Source organism: Eucalyptus grandis, chromosome 11, assembly GCF_016545825.1.
Source record: "Eucalyptus grandis isolate ANBG69807.140 chromosome 11, ASM1654582v1, whole genome shotgun sequence".
Taxonomy (NCBI): Eukaryota; Viridiplantae; Streptophyta; class Magnoliopsida; order Myrtales; family Myrtaceae; genus Eucalyptus; species Eucalyptus grandis.
In genome coordinates, this window is record NC_052622.1 from 44,292,162 (window position 1) to 44,310,769 (window position 18,608).

Genomic DNA, 18,608 nt, shown 5'->3' on the forward strand with positions numbered 1-18,608 from the left:
TTGGTTCGGTTCGGAAGATTTTTCTAACGGTTCGGTTCGGTTCCGGGTTTTTTTGAAAACCGAACCGAACCGAACCGTTGACACCCTAGTAAGTCCCGCAACATTTCGATGAATTAATGCACACAAATCACGTGCCTCATCGAATGGCAGACTCCATTCTGGGAATTATCTCGAGCTCTAAGTGTCTTGAGTTAATTTTGTAATTAAATTGTTGGACAAAGTTTTGGTGTTTGGTAAAATTATTCCAAAGTTCTTTGAGACAAATTTCGTTTTTCAGAAATGCTCAAAGCGGCTGTCAATCCATGTACTTTTTATCGATAACTCATATAGTTGCTTTGCGAAAGATTTCTCAAAATCATCATTAGTGTTGTTGATTTTACCTCAAAATAGACATGTTCGTATTGTATTTCATTATCTGGTGCAAGATAGACTACCAGATAGTCAACGACACAAGAAGGTGTAAGAGATTATGGAAACAATACGTATTAGCTTCAATTGATATAACGTCGTGTATTCGAGGGGCCCAACCCCCTATTAAAAATCCAAGGTTTGGGCCTTTTATATGATGGATTTGTTCTTCTTTTTAAGTAGAATAAAATACCTGGGCTCCATTTGGATTTTTTTGTGCTAATGAAATATTAGTAGAGGGCCACCTTTTGATTTCTACTAGTAATAGGCACGTGGAGAGTAAGGGTGCGTTTGTTTGCGTTTCTATTTAAAAATTGTTCCAGGGAAACAGGAAATAGAAAAAAGTGTTTTCATCAAAGGGGGAACAATTTTTGAACAAAACAACGCATTTGGTAAACTTGTTCCGGGAATAAAAATAAACAGAAACATGTTTGGTAAATTTGGATAATTTTTTTATTTCTTTTATTCTTTCTATTTTTTTCTTATTTTCCTTTTTTTCTTTTTCATTTTTTTTTTCTTCTTTTGCCGGTCGCGGCTCCGGGCGACCTCGATCTCGCCCAGATCCGGCGAGGCCGAGCTCGCCCGGCGGCGGGTGAGGCGCGGCCTCGCCCGGCGACGCCCGACTCGCCCATTCGGCGAGGCCGAGGCTCACCGGCCGCCGGGCGAGCTCGGCCTCGCCGGATTTGGGCGAGATCGAGCTCGCCCTGTGCCGGCGCGAGGTCGGCCTCGCCTTGATCCGGCGAGGCGCGGCCTCGCCGGGCCACCGCCGGGCGAGGCCGAGGCTCGTCGGCCGGCCGGGCGAGGTCGGCCTCGCCGGATCGGGCGAGATCGAGGTCGCCGGCCCACGGCGAGCCTCGGCCTCGCCGGGCCAGCGAGCCTCGCCGTGGGGGGCGAGGACGCCGGCCCTCGTCGGCCGGTCGCCCGGCCATGGCCGAGGCCGGCGACCGGCCAAAAGAAAAAGAACAAGAAAATAAGAGAAAAAAGAAAAAAAGTGTTTCTCAAAAGTGTTTAAAACAAGAAACACAAAATTTGTATTTCTTGTTTTGTTTCTTTTTTGTTCCTGGGAACAAAAAAGAACAAAAAAACAGAAAAAGTGTTTAAAAACAAAAAAAGAAATACAACCAAACGCAGCCTAATATTACATAAAATTATTTCATTCACGTTTTTCTTTAAGATTGAAAGGCATACCATGTTTCTCAAAAAAAGAAAGGCATACCATGAACTACCTTTTAATAAAAATTTAGAAAGGCGAAAATGATAAATATCATGAACACCCTTTTAATCTCGAATTGTGGTTGGCATTGTCTGAAAGGAGGGTGATTCAATCTTTCTCATAGGGTTTTTGTTTGGGGGCGGGCAATGGTGTCACGGGAAATAGGAGGAAAATGGTATTGAATTGGAAAGTGGGGATGATACATGGTACATCATCGTTTATTTTTGTCTTCCATTTGTAATTATAAGAAGGGAACTTCTCTTATTTTTCGCTTGCGATAAGTAGCTTTGAATACGGGAGCAAAAACACGTTTCCATCAATTCGTTTTGAACTGGTAGGCACGTAATTGAAGGCTGCGCTTTGGACTTGCCTAACGATAACATGCGATGCTCTTTGCAATTACGTGGTAAGCCAAACATCTTGGGCTGTCACATTAAAGTTAGAGATGGCAATTGAAAGGGACAGAAGCTAGATAAGTTTGTACGCCCAATCCCCACTCTCCGTGGGGCATTTGGGGTTCCGCTGCCCCACTTTATGCTGCGCCATACTTATGTTGAAATTAAGTTTTGATTTAGAAAAGAAAAAACTCATTCAAATTCGGTGCATTGTGCTTTTTAAACACTAGAAAAAGCAAGAATATGATTGTCAATCAGTTGTCTAATGAAGGAAAGATGATGACAACAGAAAAACGTAAGTTTGGTATTTAAAATGATTGAGGTGTGAAAATGACTAAATCCATTCTCGCCTCACCCCATGAGCGGGCAATTATTTTTTTAACCTATCCAAGTTTCAAAATACGCGTGCTGTGGGGTTTATGAGCATTGAGGCTTTGGGCATTTGAAATATTTATTGTGACAGGTCGAGTTGCCATCCCCATTGAAATTGGAAAATGTTGGATACTAAAGAATGAAGAGATGAGAGTGAAACTTTATCTATTCCATGGCAATACTAGTTATCTCCTCGATTATTTGAGGACATTAAATTTGTCGACATAACTATCTCATAAATATCGAAAAAGGAAAAACAAATAACAGGACTAATGAGACATTTTCCCTCTAATTGAACTATTATGTGTGACATTGTCCCTTCACATTTACATAAGGTACTCAGCGATGGAACTTGTTCGTTAATAAAGCAACATGACAATTATAAATAGGTGATCGAAAAATGGCATCAATGTTTCAAAATCATCGTCCATGTACTTTCATTTTAATTCAAGAGTACTTTTGTAGGTTTGAAAAGGGTTTACCATTAGTTTTTGAGCCGTTTCTCGTGACATTTTTTGAGTATGTAATTATTCCATGTACTTTTTAAATATAGGTCCTCATACTTATTTCATTTAACACGAAAGAAGTCCATGAGTACTTGTGAAATTGATAGAATAGAAAATTTTATATGTGGACAGTCAAAGTAATCCGTGATTTTTTTATTGATGTAAGGATATATCGAACTATTTTCTCGGTGAGCAAAGTTGACAAAAAGAGAGGGAGACATCAAGTATCCAACGACAACCGCACCGAAAACTCGAGCAACAACCGGGGTTTCAACTAGGGCAAAAGACAATTTAGCCAATATGTGGAACTTGAGTGACCTTCCTATTCCTATCGACCCAAACCGTATCGCGCCTGAAGTCCCCCGTCACCAGCGTCCCCTCCGGCAACACCCTGGCTCTGACGTCGCGGTTCTCTCTCTTGATGATCTCTTTCACGACCTTCCCGCTTCGCCCCAACGAGCTCCGGCCACGTGCTTTTGCCTACAGAAATTGTTTTGGGAGAGAACTGGAATGAAAATACCAGAAACTCAAAGCAAACCAATTGATGGGAAAACCCAAGAATCGATAGTGTGAATTACATAAGAGGCGTGAATTTTGCACTATGAACGATTTAGTGAGCCATACGGAGGCGTCCTTGCAATCAATCCTTTTTGGGTAATCTCGAGAATGATAATCAAGGATTGTGGTTATTGATATTAAGGATGTTACCTAGACAATGAGATGTGAATTACTCCATTCCCGATGTGTGCTTTAGAAAGTTAATTACTTTAAGAGCGGAGGATGCAAGCACCTTCTTCATTTTCTTGTTGGAAATTGCTAAGAGAGAGAGAGAGAGAGAGAGAGAGGGAGGTGGCATTACTAGGTATTACTTGCGAATGCTTGCATGATGATCTGTCAATTTGCTAGTCAACCACGTGGGCCGGAGGTATCCAAGGCATAATGGGCCGAGGAGGTGGCCGAGATGATCGAACAAGCTTTCGTGTTTGTAGTAATCTGGAGTTCTGGGAGTATTTTAAATTGTTGTTGATGTTGATATATGTAACATACAACTTGTGTTTTGGAGAATTCTTCTAATGAGTGGGTAAATGGTAGATGAAAAGATTGGATCTCCATCGTTAGATCAAAGGGAACTTGACATTTATAATTGGAGGGGCTTAGATATTAGGGGCTCCTTCTCTTTCGTTTATATCATCACATTACGAAAGGTAACATCATTTTTCACTTAAACACTTCTGATGGGCTAAGCGAGCAGGCAATTTATAAAGAGGAAGGTTAAGACACCTCAAAGCCTAAAAGGCGAGATTGCGGTTTTGAGCTCACAAAATCCTTCTTGGGAAAGTTTTGGTATTGGTAAAGTAATTCTGAAAATGTCCGATCCATGTCCTGCCTTTTTAAAGCTATAAGCTCAAAACCAAAAGCAACTCTTTCGTGTTTGTGGCGTACGGACTCTCAGCGGGAAAAAAAAGGGCTATTTTCCCCTGAGCTAGGGGAATTGAACCCTCTAAAGATTTGGCCATTTCTAGGAGTAAATGAGATCCAATATATGAGCGATCTAAGATCTTTTTAGGCAAATTAGGATCAGAGCTCCCCTAAAACATCGAGAAAATTATCCAAAAAATCCTAAATTTATTACACATTTGACAATTTAATTATAAATATTTCAATTTTGCTAATTGAGTCTTAAATACTTTTACGTTCTATCAATTGATTCAATTTGACTAATTTTGACTAGAAATTACTAACGGGACGTTGGCAATCCTATGTAACATAGCTGATGCTAATAGTTTTAATATTATTTTTAATTATTTCCTTTTTTTTATTTCTTTCTTTTTTTTCCCAATAGCTAGGTCGTCGGTCACTGGCTGCAAGCCGAAAGGGCTAGCCTCGTTTGCCACGAGTAAGGGTCAATCTCGCTGGGCCTTGCCTAGGCGAGGGCAAGTGTTGGCATTGGTAATCCTCACCAAATCTTGCAAGGTCGACCCTTGACCAGATTGAGGGCCTTGCCAAGCATCACTTTGGTAAGGCTCGACGAGGATCGGCCTTGCCCATGGCCAAGGGGGCCTCGCCTCAGTCAAATCTGGCAAGGCTAACCTATGACCTCCATTGTTGTGGCTCACGACCTTCGCACATGGTGAGAGAAAGAGAGATGGAGGGACACAACGATGACTCAAGTGGATGAGGGGCTAGTATTGACGGCAAATGGAGGCACAATGGCAAGGCCTAGTGGTGGCCTCGACCTCATCCTCACCCATCCATGTGACGCCTGGCAAGGTTGCTTGGCCTTGCCAAATCTGGGAGCCCTCGCCTAGGTGAGGCCAACCCTCCTGGCCATGGCCTACAATCGGTGGTGGCCGTGGCAAATAAAAGAGGGAAAGAAAAAGAAAAAAGAAAAAATTTAGAAAAAAAATAATATCGTTAAAATGTCCACGTCAACACTAATTGTATCATGTAGAACGTTCGATGTCTATGTTAGTAATTTTTATCAAAATTGACCGGATGAATTCAATTGGCAAATTATCAAAAGATTTTGAACTCAATTAGCAAAATTGAAATGTTTAGAACTAAATTGGTAAAAGTATAATAGGTTTAGGATATTTTGGATAATTTTTCCTTAAAACTTCATATATGAGAATTAAGCAGTAATAAGTTGGTTTTTGATTGTTGTCGAGCAAAGTTCAAATAATTTTCGAGCAATATGATCGAGCTACTAAAACTTTAGACCTCACATAATATGATACCCTCTCATCACATATAATATATAATTCTAAGATTCATGTGTATTAAGCTCACAGACAGGCCTAAAGGCCTGTGGCATAACATCTCCACTCGATTTTCTTTTACTTGTCTGACAAAAAGAATTGTTACTTCTCCCTATTGACGAGAGTGGATAAGTGCGTAATAAGCTTATGATCCCATAGCACTGCCATCGCCAAGTCCAAAGTCCTTTCTTGCCGCCATCACGAGCTAGTGGACCGCGACATTGGACCTTGAATCCAAGGTTCAGGACCCAATTTGGTCCGGCGGTTGAGACCAGAGGGCCCACGGCAACGAGCGGTAGAGGGCACTAACATGATGGCAGCCGGCGGGGGAGAGAGGACGAGAGATGAAGTGGGCAAACATGAGCGGAGGAGAGAAAGGAATGTCAGCGAGAGAGTCATTATCGCATGAACCCGATTGACGTGAGCCCACCGCTGCGCATGCGACGTCATATTATGCGGATTCACGCGGCGCTCACGTCGTCGGGATCATTCCATTAAAATTTTTCTAAGCAGAAAGGAGAGGGGAACGCCGGCCGAAGGGAAAGAAAGGAAAATAGGGTGACAGCTTGGAGATATGTCAACCATCCGAATGGACATATTTGTTTCATGCGTGTCGTCGTGACATGTGGTGCTGACATGTGAAGTATGGGGATTCTCTATTCGAACTCCGCATTATTTTGTTCCATAATACACGCCACTGAAACGTTGACTCTCTTTTATTTTTCTTTTTTTTCCACAGGGGTGCAGGGAATGAATAATACAAGACGGCCCGGCTAGTCAACTACCCGCATCAAAACCTTTTTTTTTTTTTAATTATTATGATTAGGGGCAAGGATTGCTTATAAATGTAACCTTTATCAACTATAAGATGTCATCCGACGCATTTGGGTATTTTCATTTGTCTAGTGTAGCGAAGGGAGCCAAAAAAAACATGAGCATCCCAATGCAAGCCTTATTGAAAAGGCTCCTAACTATAGATAGTGCATTAGTGACTTACTAATAATATATAAAGGGTATTAAGGACCGTCAAACGATTGATTGCCAGAGTCACTTATTATTATTATTTTTTTAAGGCAACTGAAAAATTGTATGAATTGATTTTAATTTTTTTGACTTCCCATATTTCCTTTCGCCAAGTCTCGTCGAGGGTTGCTGGTGGTTGGCCGACCATTCCCCTACCATCAAGCAGCAAGACCTCCACCTGCTTTTCCTTCTTCTTCGTTTATTCTTTTTTGTACTTTTTTAAAGTTTTGCTTATTTTTTTAATATAACTTAAAAATTGGTATTAAAAATCAAATTTTGACCAAAATGATATCATTTTAACCACGTCAACTTTGTGTATGATAGAGAAAATAAAATAAAAAAATCAAGTTAATATTTTCTATTAGTCAAGTTAATGAATCTGCACGGTTGCACGGAGGTTAGAAAAAGATGAAGGCGGCAACTGACCCTTGTGTGTTCAGCTAGCCGGAGGGCCGCTCTCTGTCTCACTTTTGGTATTCTTTTAAGATTCTTGTATAATCTTTTGTTTTAATGTTTTTTCTCATGTTCAACTTTTTTGTTATCTTGGATAAATGTTAATAACGTGGCCATGATGCGTACAATCGTATCAAAAAGTCGTAGGTTCCATAGCTAAATTGATCATCACATCATATGTCGATCATATCACCCGATCTAATAGATAAACAAAAATAGCCATAACTAGTTTATAAATATTGGTCAAATGTGAAATGTTATTACTATATTTTTAATTTGTGCAATGTTATTCCTATATTTTTAATTTGTTCAATGTCATTCATAAATTATTGGTAAATGTTAAATCTAATACTTAGATTATATAAAAATGTTCAATATCATCTTTCTATGATTACATGTTGACATAATTTGTCAATGTGACTTCCGATTCGTTAAGTTTAAATGACAAACAATAATGAAAAGTTACACATGGATAATAAAAGTAAAATATCTATACCAAATCATGATATATAATCGACATCATCAAATAACAACATACATGTAAACGCCCTAATTTTCTTTTTCCATTTTTAAAGTAGATAGATAAGAATATATATATATATATATATTGACTCATCATTTTATTAGTCAACTTAGCATATAATCTCATTTGAGCAAACAAAATGACTACATTGAATATTTATATTGAAAAATAACAATTTTGGGGTGACACTATACATTGGGTCAAAGTTTTTGGAATATTTATGTCATTTTGCCAAAGATTATTGGTCCCATTGAAAGGGCACAATGATCATATTGACCCAAATTAAAATTCAAGGATCAAATCAAACATCATTTATGATTCAAAAAGGCATTGTATATTATACCATAGGATTAGATCAAATATTAAAGAATGATATGTCTTACAACATCTAGCCTAATTTTGATTGCCCATAACAAACAATCTCCTATTGGATAATCCATTTGGATATTAGCATTTATCCTGCTTAATTTATGAAGTTAAGTGCCAAATTTCACAAGTTGAGATATGTGTTGTCTAATTCTTAAAATAATACAATAGAATAAAATAATAATAAATATTTTTTGAATGTTATAATCACTCACACATTTAAGTATGTTACAATCTTATATTACATTCGAGCTTATAGTTGCCTCACATGATTGTTCAATAAAATATATCATGCAGAAATATCTTGGAGCTTGAAACACTAGAGAAGAAAACACTCGGATGATTTCTCGTTAGCTTCATTGGACGATAGAGCTTCCCGAAGATGGTGCGACTTCTATCTTCTTTCGTTGGCCGTGCGTTCATATATGTGTGTGTCTGCGTGTGACTTGGAGAAGCAAAATTGTTTGGGATAAGGAGGCAGACATATTCAAATGGCAACTTCCAGGACTTCACATGTTGGGAAGACAGATAGTATCCCTTCCGCAGTGGAACATCATTCAAAAGATTTGGCATGGATCACAGTGTGGCCTTTAAGGAGGGAATTTCCTTTTCCTTTCTTCAAGGAGGTAGTAAAAAAAAGTTCATAATAATCGCGTAAGTAAAATTGAGTCTTAAAATTTTTTAAAATATATAATTAATTCCTAAAATATTATAATTTATTTTGATCCAATTTTTCTGACGTGGCACCCACTAAACACTACTTGAGAAATATATTCAAATATTAAAAAGAAATACAAACTAAACTAGATTAAAAAAATTAATAAGATAAAAGTTAAAAAAAAATACAAAGTGCAAAAAAAAAAAAAAAAATACAAATTAAATCACATCATAGGCCCTTGTCGATGGACACCACCGGAAAGGGACAGTGGAGATTGCCCATGGCAAGGGTCGTGCCCTTCTCCTAGATTTAGGGCAGCAAGCCCTCGCGGGGCTTCGGCAAGGCCCCACCAACGAGGCCTTGTTCCTCCTTTTTTTACTTGAATTTTAGATTAAAATTATCCTTTTCAATTTGTTTAATCTAATTTAAAGAAAATTTGAAAATAAAAAGTTTTTAAAAAATGCCATTTAAGAGAGAGAAATTAATAAAAACATTACATGTCAGCATTTTTTGTTTGTCAAGTTGGACAAAATTACGGATTGATTTGATTACACTAACTTGATAAGCTTTAAGACTTATTGCACTTTATGAAAGTTTTAGTACTTAGGGTGTGTTTGTTTCACGGAAAACGTAACGTTTTTGGAAAATGTTTTATGGAAACCATTTTCCAGAAACGGTTAGTTTTCCTTTGTTTGGTGATATGTGACTCAAAATATTTTCTGGTGTTTGGATTGTAATTGAAAAATGATTGAAGGGGTAGAAGACGCCAACAAAGAGGAAGAGGAGGGAGCGAAGCCAACGGGAGCACAGGAGGGGCTAGGGTTGGAGGAGGCGGCGGTGATGAAAAGGAGGGGGCGAAGGAGAAGGAGAGAGGGGAGGAGAAGTTAGGGTTTATGTTCACAAGAAAAAAAAAAAGAGAAAAAAAGAAAAAGAAAGAAAGAAGAAATAAAAGAAAATATATAATAATAACAAATTCAAAATTTTAATTAGAAATTATTTTTAACAATAAATTTTCCATCAAGTAAGGACCTTAAAATATTTTGGAAAACGTTTTCCGGTTTTTTCAAAAGGGAAATCGTTTTCCTGAATTTAAGCTTTGGAAGGAAAACATTTTCCGTTGACTCATTTTCCTAAATGAACCAAACGCTAGAAAATGAGAAAACGTTTTTCCAGGAATTGTTTTTTGCAAAACAAACACATTAGGCTTCATTCATTTCACGAAAAATGCAGCATTTCTGAAAAATATTTTATTGGAAGTTATTTTCTAGGAAAATGTCATTATTTTTATGTGTTCGTCTAAAACCTGAAAATGAAGTGGAAAGTATTTTTCATTGTTCGGTTAAAAAAGAAAATATTTTTCTCTACGTATTTTTTTGAATAATTTTATTATTATTTTATTTTTTAATTTTTTTAGAAAATCGATTCTCTTTTTCTTTTTTTTTTTTAAAAATTTCAGCATTTGACAAGCCTCGGCCTCGTCAAAGGCTCGCGCTCACTGCTGGTTCACCAATCTAGCCAGCCTTGAACCCGCTGCTTGCTAGAGATCGGCGAGCCAGGCGAGGCCCAAGGCCGGCTACACCACTAGCAAGCCTCGAGCTCGCCCGATGCTGGCAAGCTCAAGGTTGGCCTGTGGGTGGTTGTTGGCCGTAGTCGTGCTAGTGACCAGTAGGTAGAAAAAAAAAGGAAAAAGAAAAGAAGAAGAAGAAGAAGAAGAAGAAGTTAAAGTTCGAATTTTTAAAAACGAAAACAAGAAAGAATGAGGCTAATATGTTAAGAGATAAGAGAGAGTGAGTAAGGAAAATCTTTTCTCCAATTTGAAAAGTGAAAATATTTTCCCCTCTTTTAGAAGACCTTTTTTCCTTGGTGGAAAATGATTTATACAATTAGTTTATTTTCCTTGAAACGAACACCGAAAAATCCGGAAAATGTTTTCCTAAAAGTTATTTTTCATGAAACAAATTGACCCTTAATTGAACTTTCTTGATAACTGTTAGAATTTCCAATGTATTGATTGCAAGATAAATTAAGACCATCCTAGATGATACTTCTAATAAATGCCACACCGAGAAAATTGCTCATATATTATTGACTGCTCTACATACTTTAATTCGGGTTAGGTTTTATGTATGAACTCAAAGTCAAAACATAATTTAAAAATTCTCCATTTTAGCTCAATATTTATAGCCATGACATAGTGTTTATCAACCTTGTCTGAAGCTCTTCAAGCACCTTCACAATGCTCAATTTCTATAGACGCCAATAAAGCTCTAACAAAGCTCGAACTTCACCAAAGGAATGGGCTTTGTCATCATGTATCTTCGATTCTCCGTTGTTGTGACCTTCTTCACAAAAACTTTGCACTTTTACCATGACATCTTGGATAAAGTGGTACTTGATGTTAATATGTTTTACTCATTCGTAATAAATTGGATTTAAGGCCAGATTTATCGCACCTTGGTTGTCACAATGTATGGCAATGCTTTTTTGCTCCAACTTAAACCCCAAGATAGAACCCTTAAGACATATTGCCTCATTCGCTATAAAATTCAATGCCATTTACTTTGCTTTAGTTAAAGACAATGCAACATTATTCTGTAAGGACGCCTTCCAACTCATTGCACCACCTGCCAATGTAAACATGTATGTCACTAAAGATCAACAATCATCCAAGTCATCGATGTAATCCAAATCCACATAACTTGTGTTCTTATTGCCATTGTCATCCCTTTGATATTTTATAGCAACATCTATTTTCCCTATAAATATATGAGGTTCTATTTCATAACTTTCCAGTAAATCTTCCCTAACCACTTCATGTAACAGTTAACAATGCTTTTAGAACCTGGAATTAGAGTGATTCCCATCGATCCAATTTTACTCTAGAACCATACTCACCCCTAAGGAGGATGGTGTATTAATGGTGAGCATGGTCCAAATTGGACAAGTCCAACACCTAACTTAAGGATCCACTTGCACAATGTTAATCCCCAATTTTTAGAATTGAAGACTGACCTTGCTCAACCTGGGATTGAGGATAAGTCTCAATTCGGTTTCAGGGTCAACCTGATAATAAACGACTTTTTTTTTTTGTATATCCATAAAAGAACAAACATACTATTTTAAATTACATTCCATTAACAATGTGACATTGGACAACAAAACTATGAATAATACTTGCTAAAAGCAACAAACCATAAAAAACAAATATGCGAGGTGAGGATATAGAGGCAAGCAACAAGGTGAGTGAGGCGAGCAAAAAGAGACGAGCAGTGAGTAGCCGAGTGAGGTGAAGGTGGGCAAGTGAGGCTAAAGCGAGTGAATATGGTTTTTTTTTTTTTTTTTTTTTTTAAATTAGGGCTTGATTTCTTTTTGTTAAATTATGCCTCGAGTTTTTGGTGGAAAAGAGGAAATATAAAATAAAATAAATTGAAGGAAATTTCTTCTTGTGGAAGCTTGCGGAATCGAAAGGCGTGTAGATGAAGTCCACGCGCATGAAGGTGCACGCGTATAAAACTAAAGTGGGCCCAGGTCTCCTGTTCCTTCCTCGGCTGCCGAATTCCTTTTGGATTTGAACTCTGTATGTGAACGGAAATAAAGGTGGGGCCCAAGGTCAAAAGTTTGACCTAGGGCACCCACACACGCATATATAAAACCGAATATGTCCAGGAGGGTTTTTCCTTTTTTCGCTGCTGCACGTACAAGCCGAGAAGAAGGAGCCGCTCAACGTAGAAGACGTCCACGCCGCTCGAAGAAGATCCGCAAGATCTTGAAGACTCGCAAAGCTGTATGTAGAGCGTTTTGAATACGCGGTAATTTGTGCCGTGAGTTTATACCCAAACGAGTTGTTATTTATAAACACTTTGGATTTTGGGTTAAATCTAGGTGCGGAAAATTTGAGCGATTGAGTGATTGTAAACTTTGATACTCCGATTATAGTAGATTATTTGCTGCTAGCTCTTCCCGTGGACGTAGGTACCGATACTCAGACCGAACCACATAAATTTCTGGTGTCCTGATTTTTTCGTTTATTTCTCTAGCGATTTCGCGTTGACGTAATTACAAAATCATATCGTTTCCGCATATTATATCCCAACATTTTTCACTTTCTAATTTACATGATAAACTGAAGTGCAAAGAGAACATAAGAGGAGATGTAGAGTAGACAAAAGTATTTAATATATAATATATATTATATAACTAATATATTATATATTATGTACATGGTTGGTCGGGGTTAAACTAATCCTAAATTCCTAAGACTAATGACTGACTCTCACAGTATAAAATCCAGTGGTCCCAAGACCAAGGACCGACCTAATTCCCCTAAAAACCGATCATGTTAGGTCAATCCGAGTTAACCCTGGATTGATGTTCATCCCTATGATATACGATATATGATAAATGTGAACCGACTATATCTAGTTTTCAAAATATAGGGGATAGCAAAGTCAAATACTATCTCCAAAAATATAGGCCTCTCTCTCTCTGCCCCTACCATCACAATGTCGATGTCGCATCTTTGTCGTTGCTCAGTACTCATCTCCGTTGCCACCCCAACGCCACTCATTTCCGGTTGCTCCACATCTCTCTCTCTCCCCCTTCCGTCGACCATCAAGATCAAGGTAGGTAGCCGGTGATTACGATTCATGCCCGATGATGCGGTTGACTTTATCCATTGATGTCTTTTAACTACTTTAACAGTCGTGCAAAGTACACATAGTAATTGGGTTGAAGTTAGAAACCATCACATGTTGATCACGCCCCATTGAGGAAACCTTTTCCGAGAATCTTTAGGGTGCATTTGGTTTAGCTTTCCGAGGGGCTTTCGATTTCCAAAGCCCCTTGAGGAAATGCTGGGGTCTTTGGAAGCATGTACAAGGGACTTTTAGTCAAATACTAGCCTTAAGAAAGCTCAAAGCCCAATGCTGATAAAAATCAGTTTTGGGCTTTCAGCATTTTGCCAAATTTTAAAACTACTTTAAAAAAAAAAAAAACTACCATCATAGATTATTTAGTTTTTCAATTTTATCTCTCATTATTCCAAAACTACCTTACCTTCATTCGAGTTGGCAAAAAGTTTAATATTTTTTTAATGAAAAAGAAAAATGAAATCCAAAAACTCTTTATAGAAAAACATTTACCAAACACTCTTTACGCCAAAATAGCTTTACAAAGAATTTTTTACCAAATGCAATTTGTATTTCCTCAAAACCCTTTAGCCAAAGATATTTGTGTTTCTCCAAAGCCCTTTAGTCCAATGCATGCAAAGAATATAGGACTCTACGTAGGCTTCCAGAAACATCCCCGGTTGCGAAACTGTCTATTTTATCAAAGTCAAAAGAAAGATTCTTTTTTCTCATCTCAAAAGGTAGGAAGAAATTTCTAAATGAAAAGATTTTTTTTTGCAAGAATTTTTTACCAAATGCAATTTATATTTCCTCAAAACCCTTTAGGCCAAATATATTTGCGTTTCTTAAAGCCCTTTAGTCCAATGCATGCAAAGAATATAGGACTCTACGTAGGCTTCCCGGAAACATCCCCGGTTGCGAAATTGTCTATTTTATCAAAGTCAAAAGAAAGATTCTTTTTTCTCATCTCAAAAGGTCAAGAAGAAATGTCTAAATGAAAAGGATTTTTTTTGAAATATATATAATACATAAACAAATCGTGAAATTTTTCCTTTGCATGAATTTGAGTTTACTTATGGTATCCCACAACACGTAACCTGATGTGCTAGTTATTGTTCGAAGTAGCCCGGCGAAATTGACAGTTGCATCGAGAGGACTGGGGTGCGACGGAATCCAATAACACCCTCAAACAATAGAGTCGGGTTCAGAGTCGAAAGGTATAGTCAGAGGTCAAGCATAAAAGTCGAAAGTACTTTTGATTTTTCCCTTTTGGATTAAAGTCCAGAAAGAGGACATTCATTTTCGGGGAAATGTTATTAAAAGGAGCGAGCGAATTCCAATTGACGCTCTCAAATAGTAAATGTCATTATCTTAAGTCACGTTTTCAAAATAATACCACGGCAACGTTGATCTTTTAAGCAGGGCGGAAATATTTGCTCCGCACATGTGAACACGAATTATACGAAGAAAAACAAGGTACGGCTTAAGGTGTGAATGATAACCATTCTGATTAGAAATTGATTTATGAAAAATAAATAGATTTTTCTATTTTTATTTTTAGATGAGTTTTTAAACAAAAATACCCATTTGATAACGATATAAAATTTCTTTCTTTTGGATGGCAGCTAACTACAAGCGGGCTTGGCGACCGGTGGAACGGCGACGGCGACGACTAGCGACCGGTAGATGGCGAAAAAGGTGGCGAGTAACGGATGGATGGATCGGTTCATAGCAAGAACGAACGATGAGAATAATTTTTATTTCTTATTTCTGTTCAAGAAATAGAAAAGTAGATTATTTTTATTTCTGATTTCTATTCCAAACCTATTTCTGAAACAAAAATCTATTTCAAAAATGAAAAAATAGAATAATTTTATCAAACGAATTTCTATTCTAGACTAAAATTGTTTCTTAACATAAATTTTAGTTTGTCATGCAACCTTAGTATCAAATCATAATTATAAAAATGGAAAATTCCAAATAAGAACCCGAAGTTGACCAATTTTCTCAAATAAGGACCCAAAATGAATTTTGTGTCAAAGAAAGACCTAAAGTGGACCTATTGTCTCAAAAAAGGACCCGAAGTGGTTGAATCAATTCCAAATGAGAACCCGAGTTTGTTGGTCAGCCAAATATTCATGTGACATTTCCGACGATCAGAGTTTGGGCAATTTTGTCCAACAAAAATATAGGGAAAATTAACAAATCCTAAAACATAAACAAAAAAACCCTAGGTTTTCTACGGTCTCCCCATTCATTGTACCCATCCTCTGCAAAGTCAAAGACCAAAGTTCTCCCCATTCCTTGTACCCATCCCCGCAAAGTCGAAGACCCAAATTCTCTGCCGATTGAGGCACGTATTAAAAAACAAAAAGAAAACCATATGTTTCTTTCTTTGTTTACGAAGAGCCAAATTCTTCGCCGGTCAGGCAAGGCAAGGTGTAGTTGCGTGATTAGTGATTTGATTGAGGAGCAGCGGGGGAGAAGAAAAAAGAAAACACAAACACCTAAATGAATAACCTAAACTTAATTAATTTATAATTTTCCTTTTTTTTTTTTCCAATCATAAATTTTGACAAAATTGCCCCAATTTTAATCGCCAGAAAATATCTACCGGTGAACTAAGATCCTCAATAGAGATTAACTTGATCACCCCGAGTCCTTATTTGACACAAAATTCACTTTCAATTCTTATTTAAAATAATTGGTCAACTTCGGGTCCTTATATGATAAAAATAAAATAAATAAATAAATAAATAATTTTATTTGAGAAAATAGATTGCTTCGGATTCTTATTTGAAATTTTCCCTTATAAAAGTCTATAAAAGTCTGCTTAAGATATCCCACCCACCCAGCTTCCTTTAAAACCCCACGAAAGATCTCGGATCTCAGAGCACAAGCACCACGCTCCCACCATGATTTCCGCCTCCTTTTTCTCAGCCTTGTGGCGCTTTGATCTCTTTCCTTCGCTTTCTCACTCCATCCTCTTCCCATCGCTATTCATCGTCCCCAGCGTCGTCTTCCTCTTCTTCTTCAGATCGTCCCCGCCGCCGCCCTCGAAGAACTTCCCGAGAGTCTACCCTATCTTCGGCTCCTACTTCTCGTTCTTCGCCAACATAAAACGGCGTATCGACTGGACCGCCGACCTGGTCCGGAACTCCCCCTCGGCGACCTACGTCTTCCACCGCACCCTCGGCAACCGCCAGGTCTTCACCGGCAATCCCGCCAACGTCGAGCACATCCTCAAGACCCACTTCGGCAACTACGAGAAGGGCGGGGTCTTCACGATTACCCTCCGGGACGTCCTCGGCGATGGGATCTTCAATATCGACGGTGAGTCCTGGAAGTTCCAGAGGCAGGTCGCCAGCCACGAGTTCAACACCCGGTCGCTGCGGAAGTTCGTCGAGAAGGTCGTCGACGCCGAGCTGAACGAGCGGCTCGTGCCTCTCCTGGCTTCTGCCGCCAAGAGCGGGTCAGTGATAGACATGGAGGACATCCTTCAGAGGTTCGCCTTCGACAACATATGCAAGATCGCGTTCGGGTTCGATGCCGAATATCTGTCGCCATCTCTTCCTCAGCCGAGAGTAAGTATTGTCCGGACTCATTTTACTAAATTACAGATGTAAAAGATGTGTGGTTTAGGGTAAGCCTTGCCAAGCAACACAAATTCCTGTCAATCACATCACTCATCGAACGATTTGGTATTCGACAGGCGAAGTTCGCAGAAGCTTTTGAAGACGCAGTGAGAATAAGCAGCGCGAGGTTTCGAGAGTTCTTCTCCGTGATTTGGAGGATCAAGCGTTTCTTCAACGTAGGATCCGAAAAGCGCCTCCGGGTCGCGGTCTCCGAAGTCCGTGAGTTTGCGAAGAAAATCGTGAGGGAAAAGAAGAGAGAGCTAAGAGAGAAGTCGCTGCCGGAGTCGGCCGCCGACGACCTTCTGTCGCGGTTCTTGAGCTCAGGCCACTCCGATGAGAACTTCGTCATCGACATCGTCATCAGCTTCATACTTGCCGGCCGGGACACCACATCGGCCGCGCTGACGTGGTACTTCTGGCTGCTCCACAAGAACCCAGAGGTGGAGGCCAAAGTCCGGGCTGAGATCATGGAGAAGTCCGATGCACACGCCGCGGGGTACGATGATGTGAAGGAGATGGTGTACACGCACGCGTCGCTGTGTGAGAGCATGCGGTTTTACCCGCCAGTGCCGCTCGACACGAAGGAGGCTATGAGCGACGACGTCTTGGAGGACGGCACGGTGGTGAAGAAGGGGATGTGGGTGACATACCATACGTACGCGATGGGGAGGCTGGAGCAGCTATGGGGAAAGGATTGGCCGGAGTTCAGGCCGGAGCGGTGGCTGAGGGCGGCGGAGGATGGCAGCGAGAAGTGGGCGTTCGTTAATAGGGACGCGTTCGTGTACCCGGTGTTCAACGCGGGGCCTAGGGTTTGTCTTGGGAAGGAAATGGCGTTCCTGCAAATGAAGAGAGTGGTGGCCGGGGTGCTGCGGCAGTTCAGGGTGGTGCCCGCGGCGGAGGAAGGGAGGGAGCCGGTGTTCATTTCGTACCTGAGCTCGAAGATGGAGGGCGGCTTCCCGGTGAGGATTGAGGTGAGAAAGTGAATGGGAAAGTCAAACGGGGAAAGTCAAACTTTAGTTTCTGTTTTCTCTTTAGAGATCGTGTATCCATCATCCGCAGTTGCCCTTTGACTAGTATGTTGCTCTCGCAACACGGCATTGACGGGGTAATTAATCTTGTTTTATGTAACGAATCCGTATTGAATTCACCCGTTCTACATTGGTCAGACATCAAAGGGAATGGTCAAGGTATCCATGCAAGATTGTGATCGTTTGTATACGAGCTTGTAATTACGAATCACGTAGTAGACGCATCGAGACCGAATATCCATCCCCTTCAAAAAAGAGAAAGAGAGATGAAAAACTCGAAAAAAATAAAGCAAAGAATATGGTACCGTGGGTGCAAAAATTATCTAAAAAGACTTAAATCTAGTGTATTTTCATTAATTTAGTTCTAAACATTTCAATTTTACCAATTGAATCTATTCGGATAATTTTAACCACAAATCATAAATATGGACATTAGTAGTGTCATATGTAAACGGTCAACGTTGATGTGGATTATTTTTTTATAATTTTTTTCTTTTTATATTTCTATCAATTCTGACGAAGGTCATCAGCCAATCATCACTAACCACACATGAGGGCTAGCAATCCTCGTAATGGTGAGGGCCATGCAACTCTTGTCTATGATCGATGAGGGTTAGCCGGCAAAATTTTTTCAAAAAATA

General features: G+C 39.2%; 1 protein-coding gene across 1 annotated transcript; it reads left to right on the forward strand.

The window, feature by feature from the left end:
* The first annotated feature begins 16,189 nt into the window (after window positions 1-16,189).
* Window positions 16,190-18,097, forward strand: LOC104427932 (cytochrome P450 94A1). The gene is made up of 2 exons (XM_010040938.3): window positions 16,190-16,888; window positions 17,017-18,097. Exons 1-2 carry the CDS (start codon window positions 16,220-16,222, stop codon window positions 17,920-17,922), a joined length of 1,575 nt encoding a protein of 524 aa, XP_010039240.2. The 5' UTR covers window positions 16,190-16,219; the 3' UTR covers window positions 17,923-18,097.
* The last annotated feature ends 511 nt before the right edge of the window (window positions 18,098-18,608 follow it).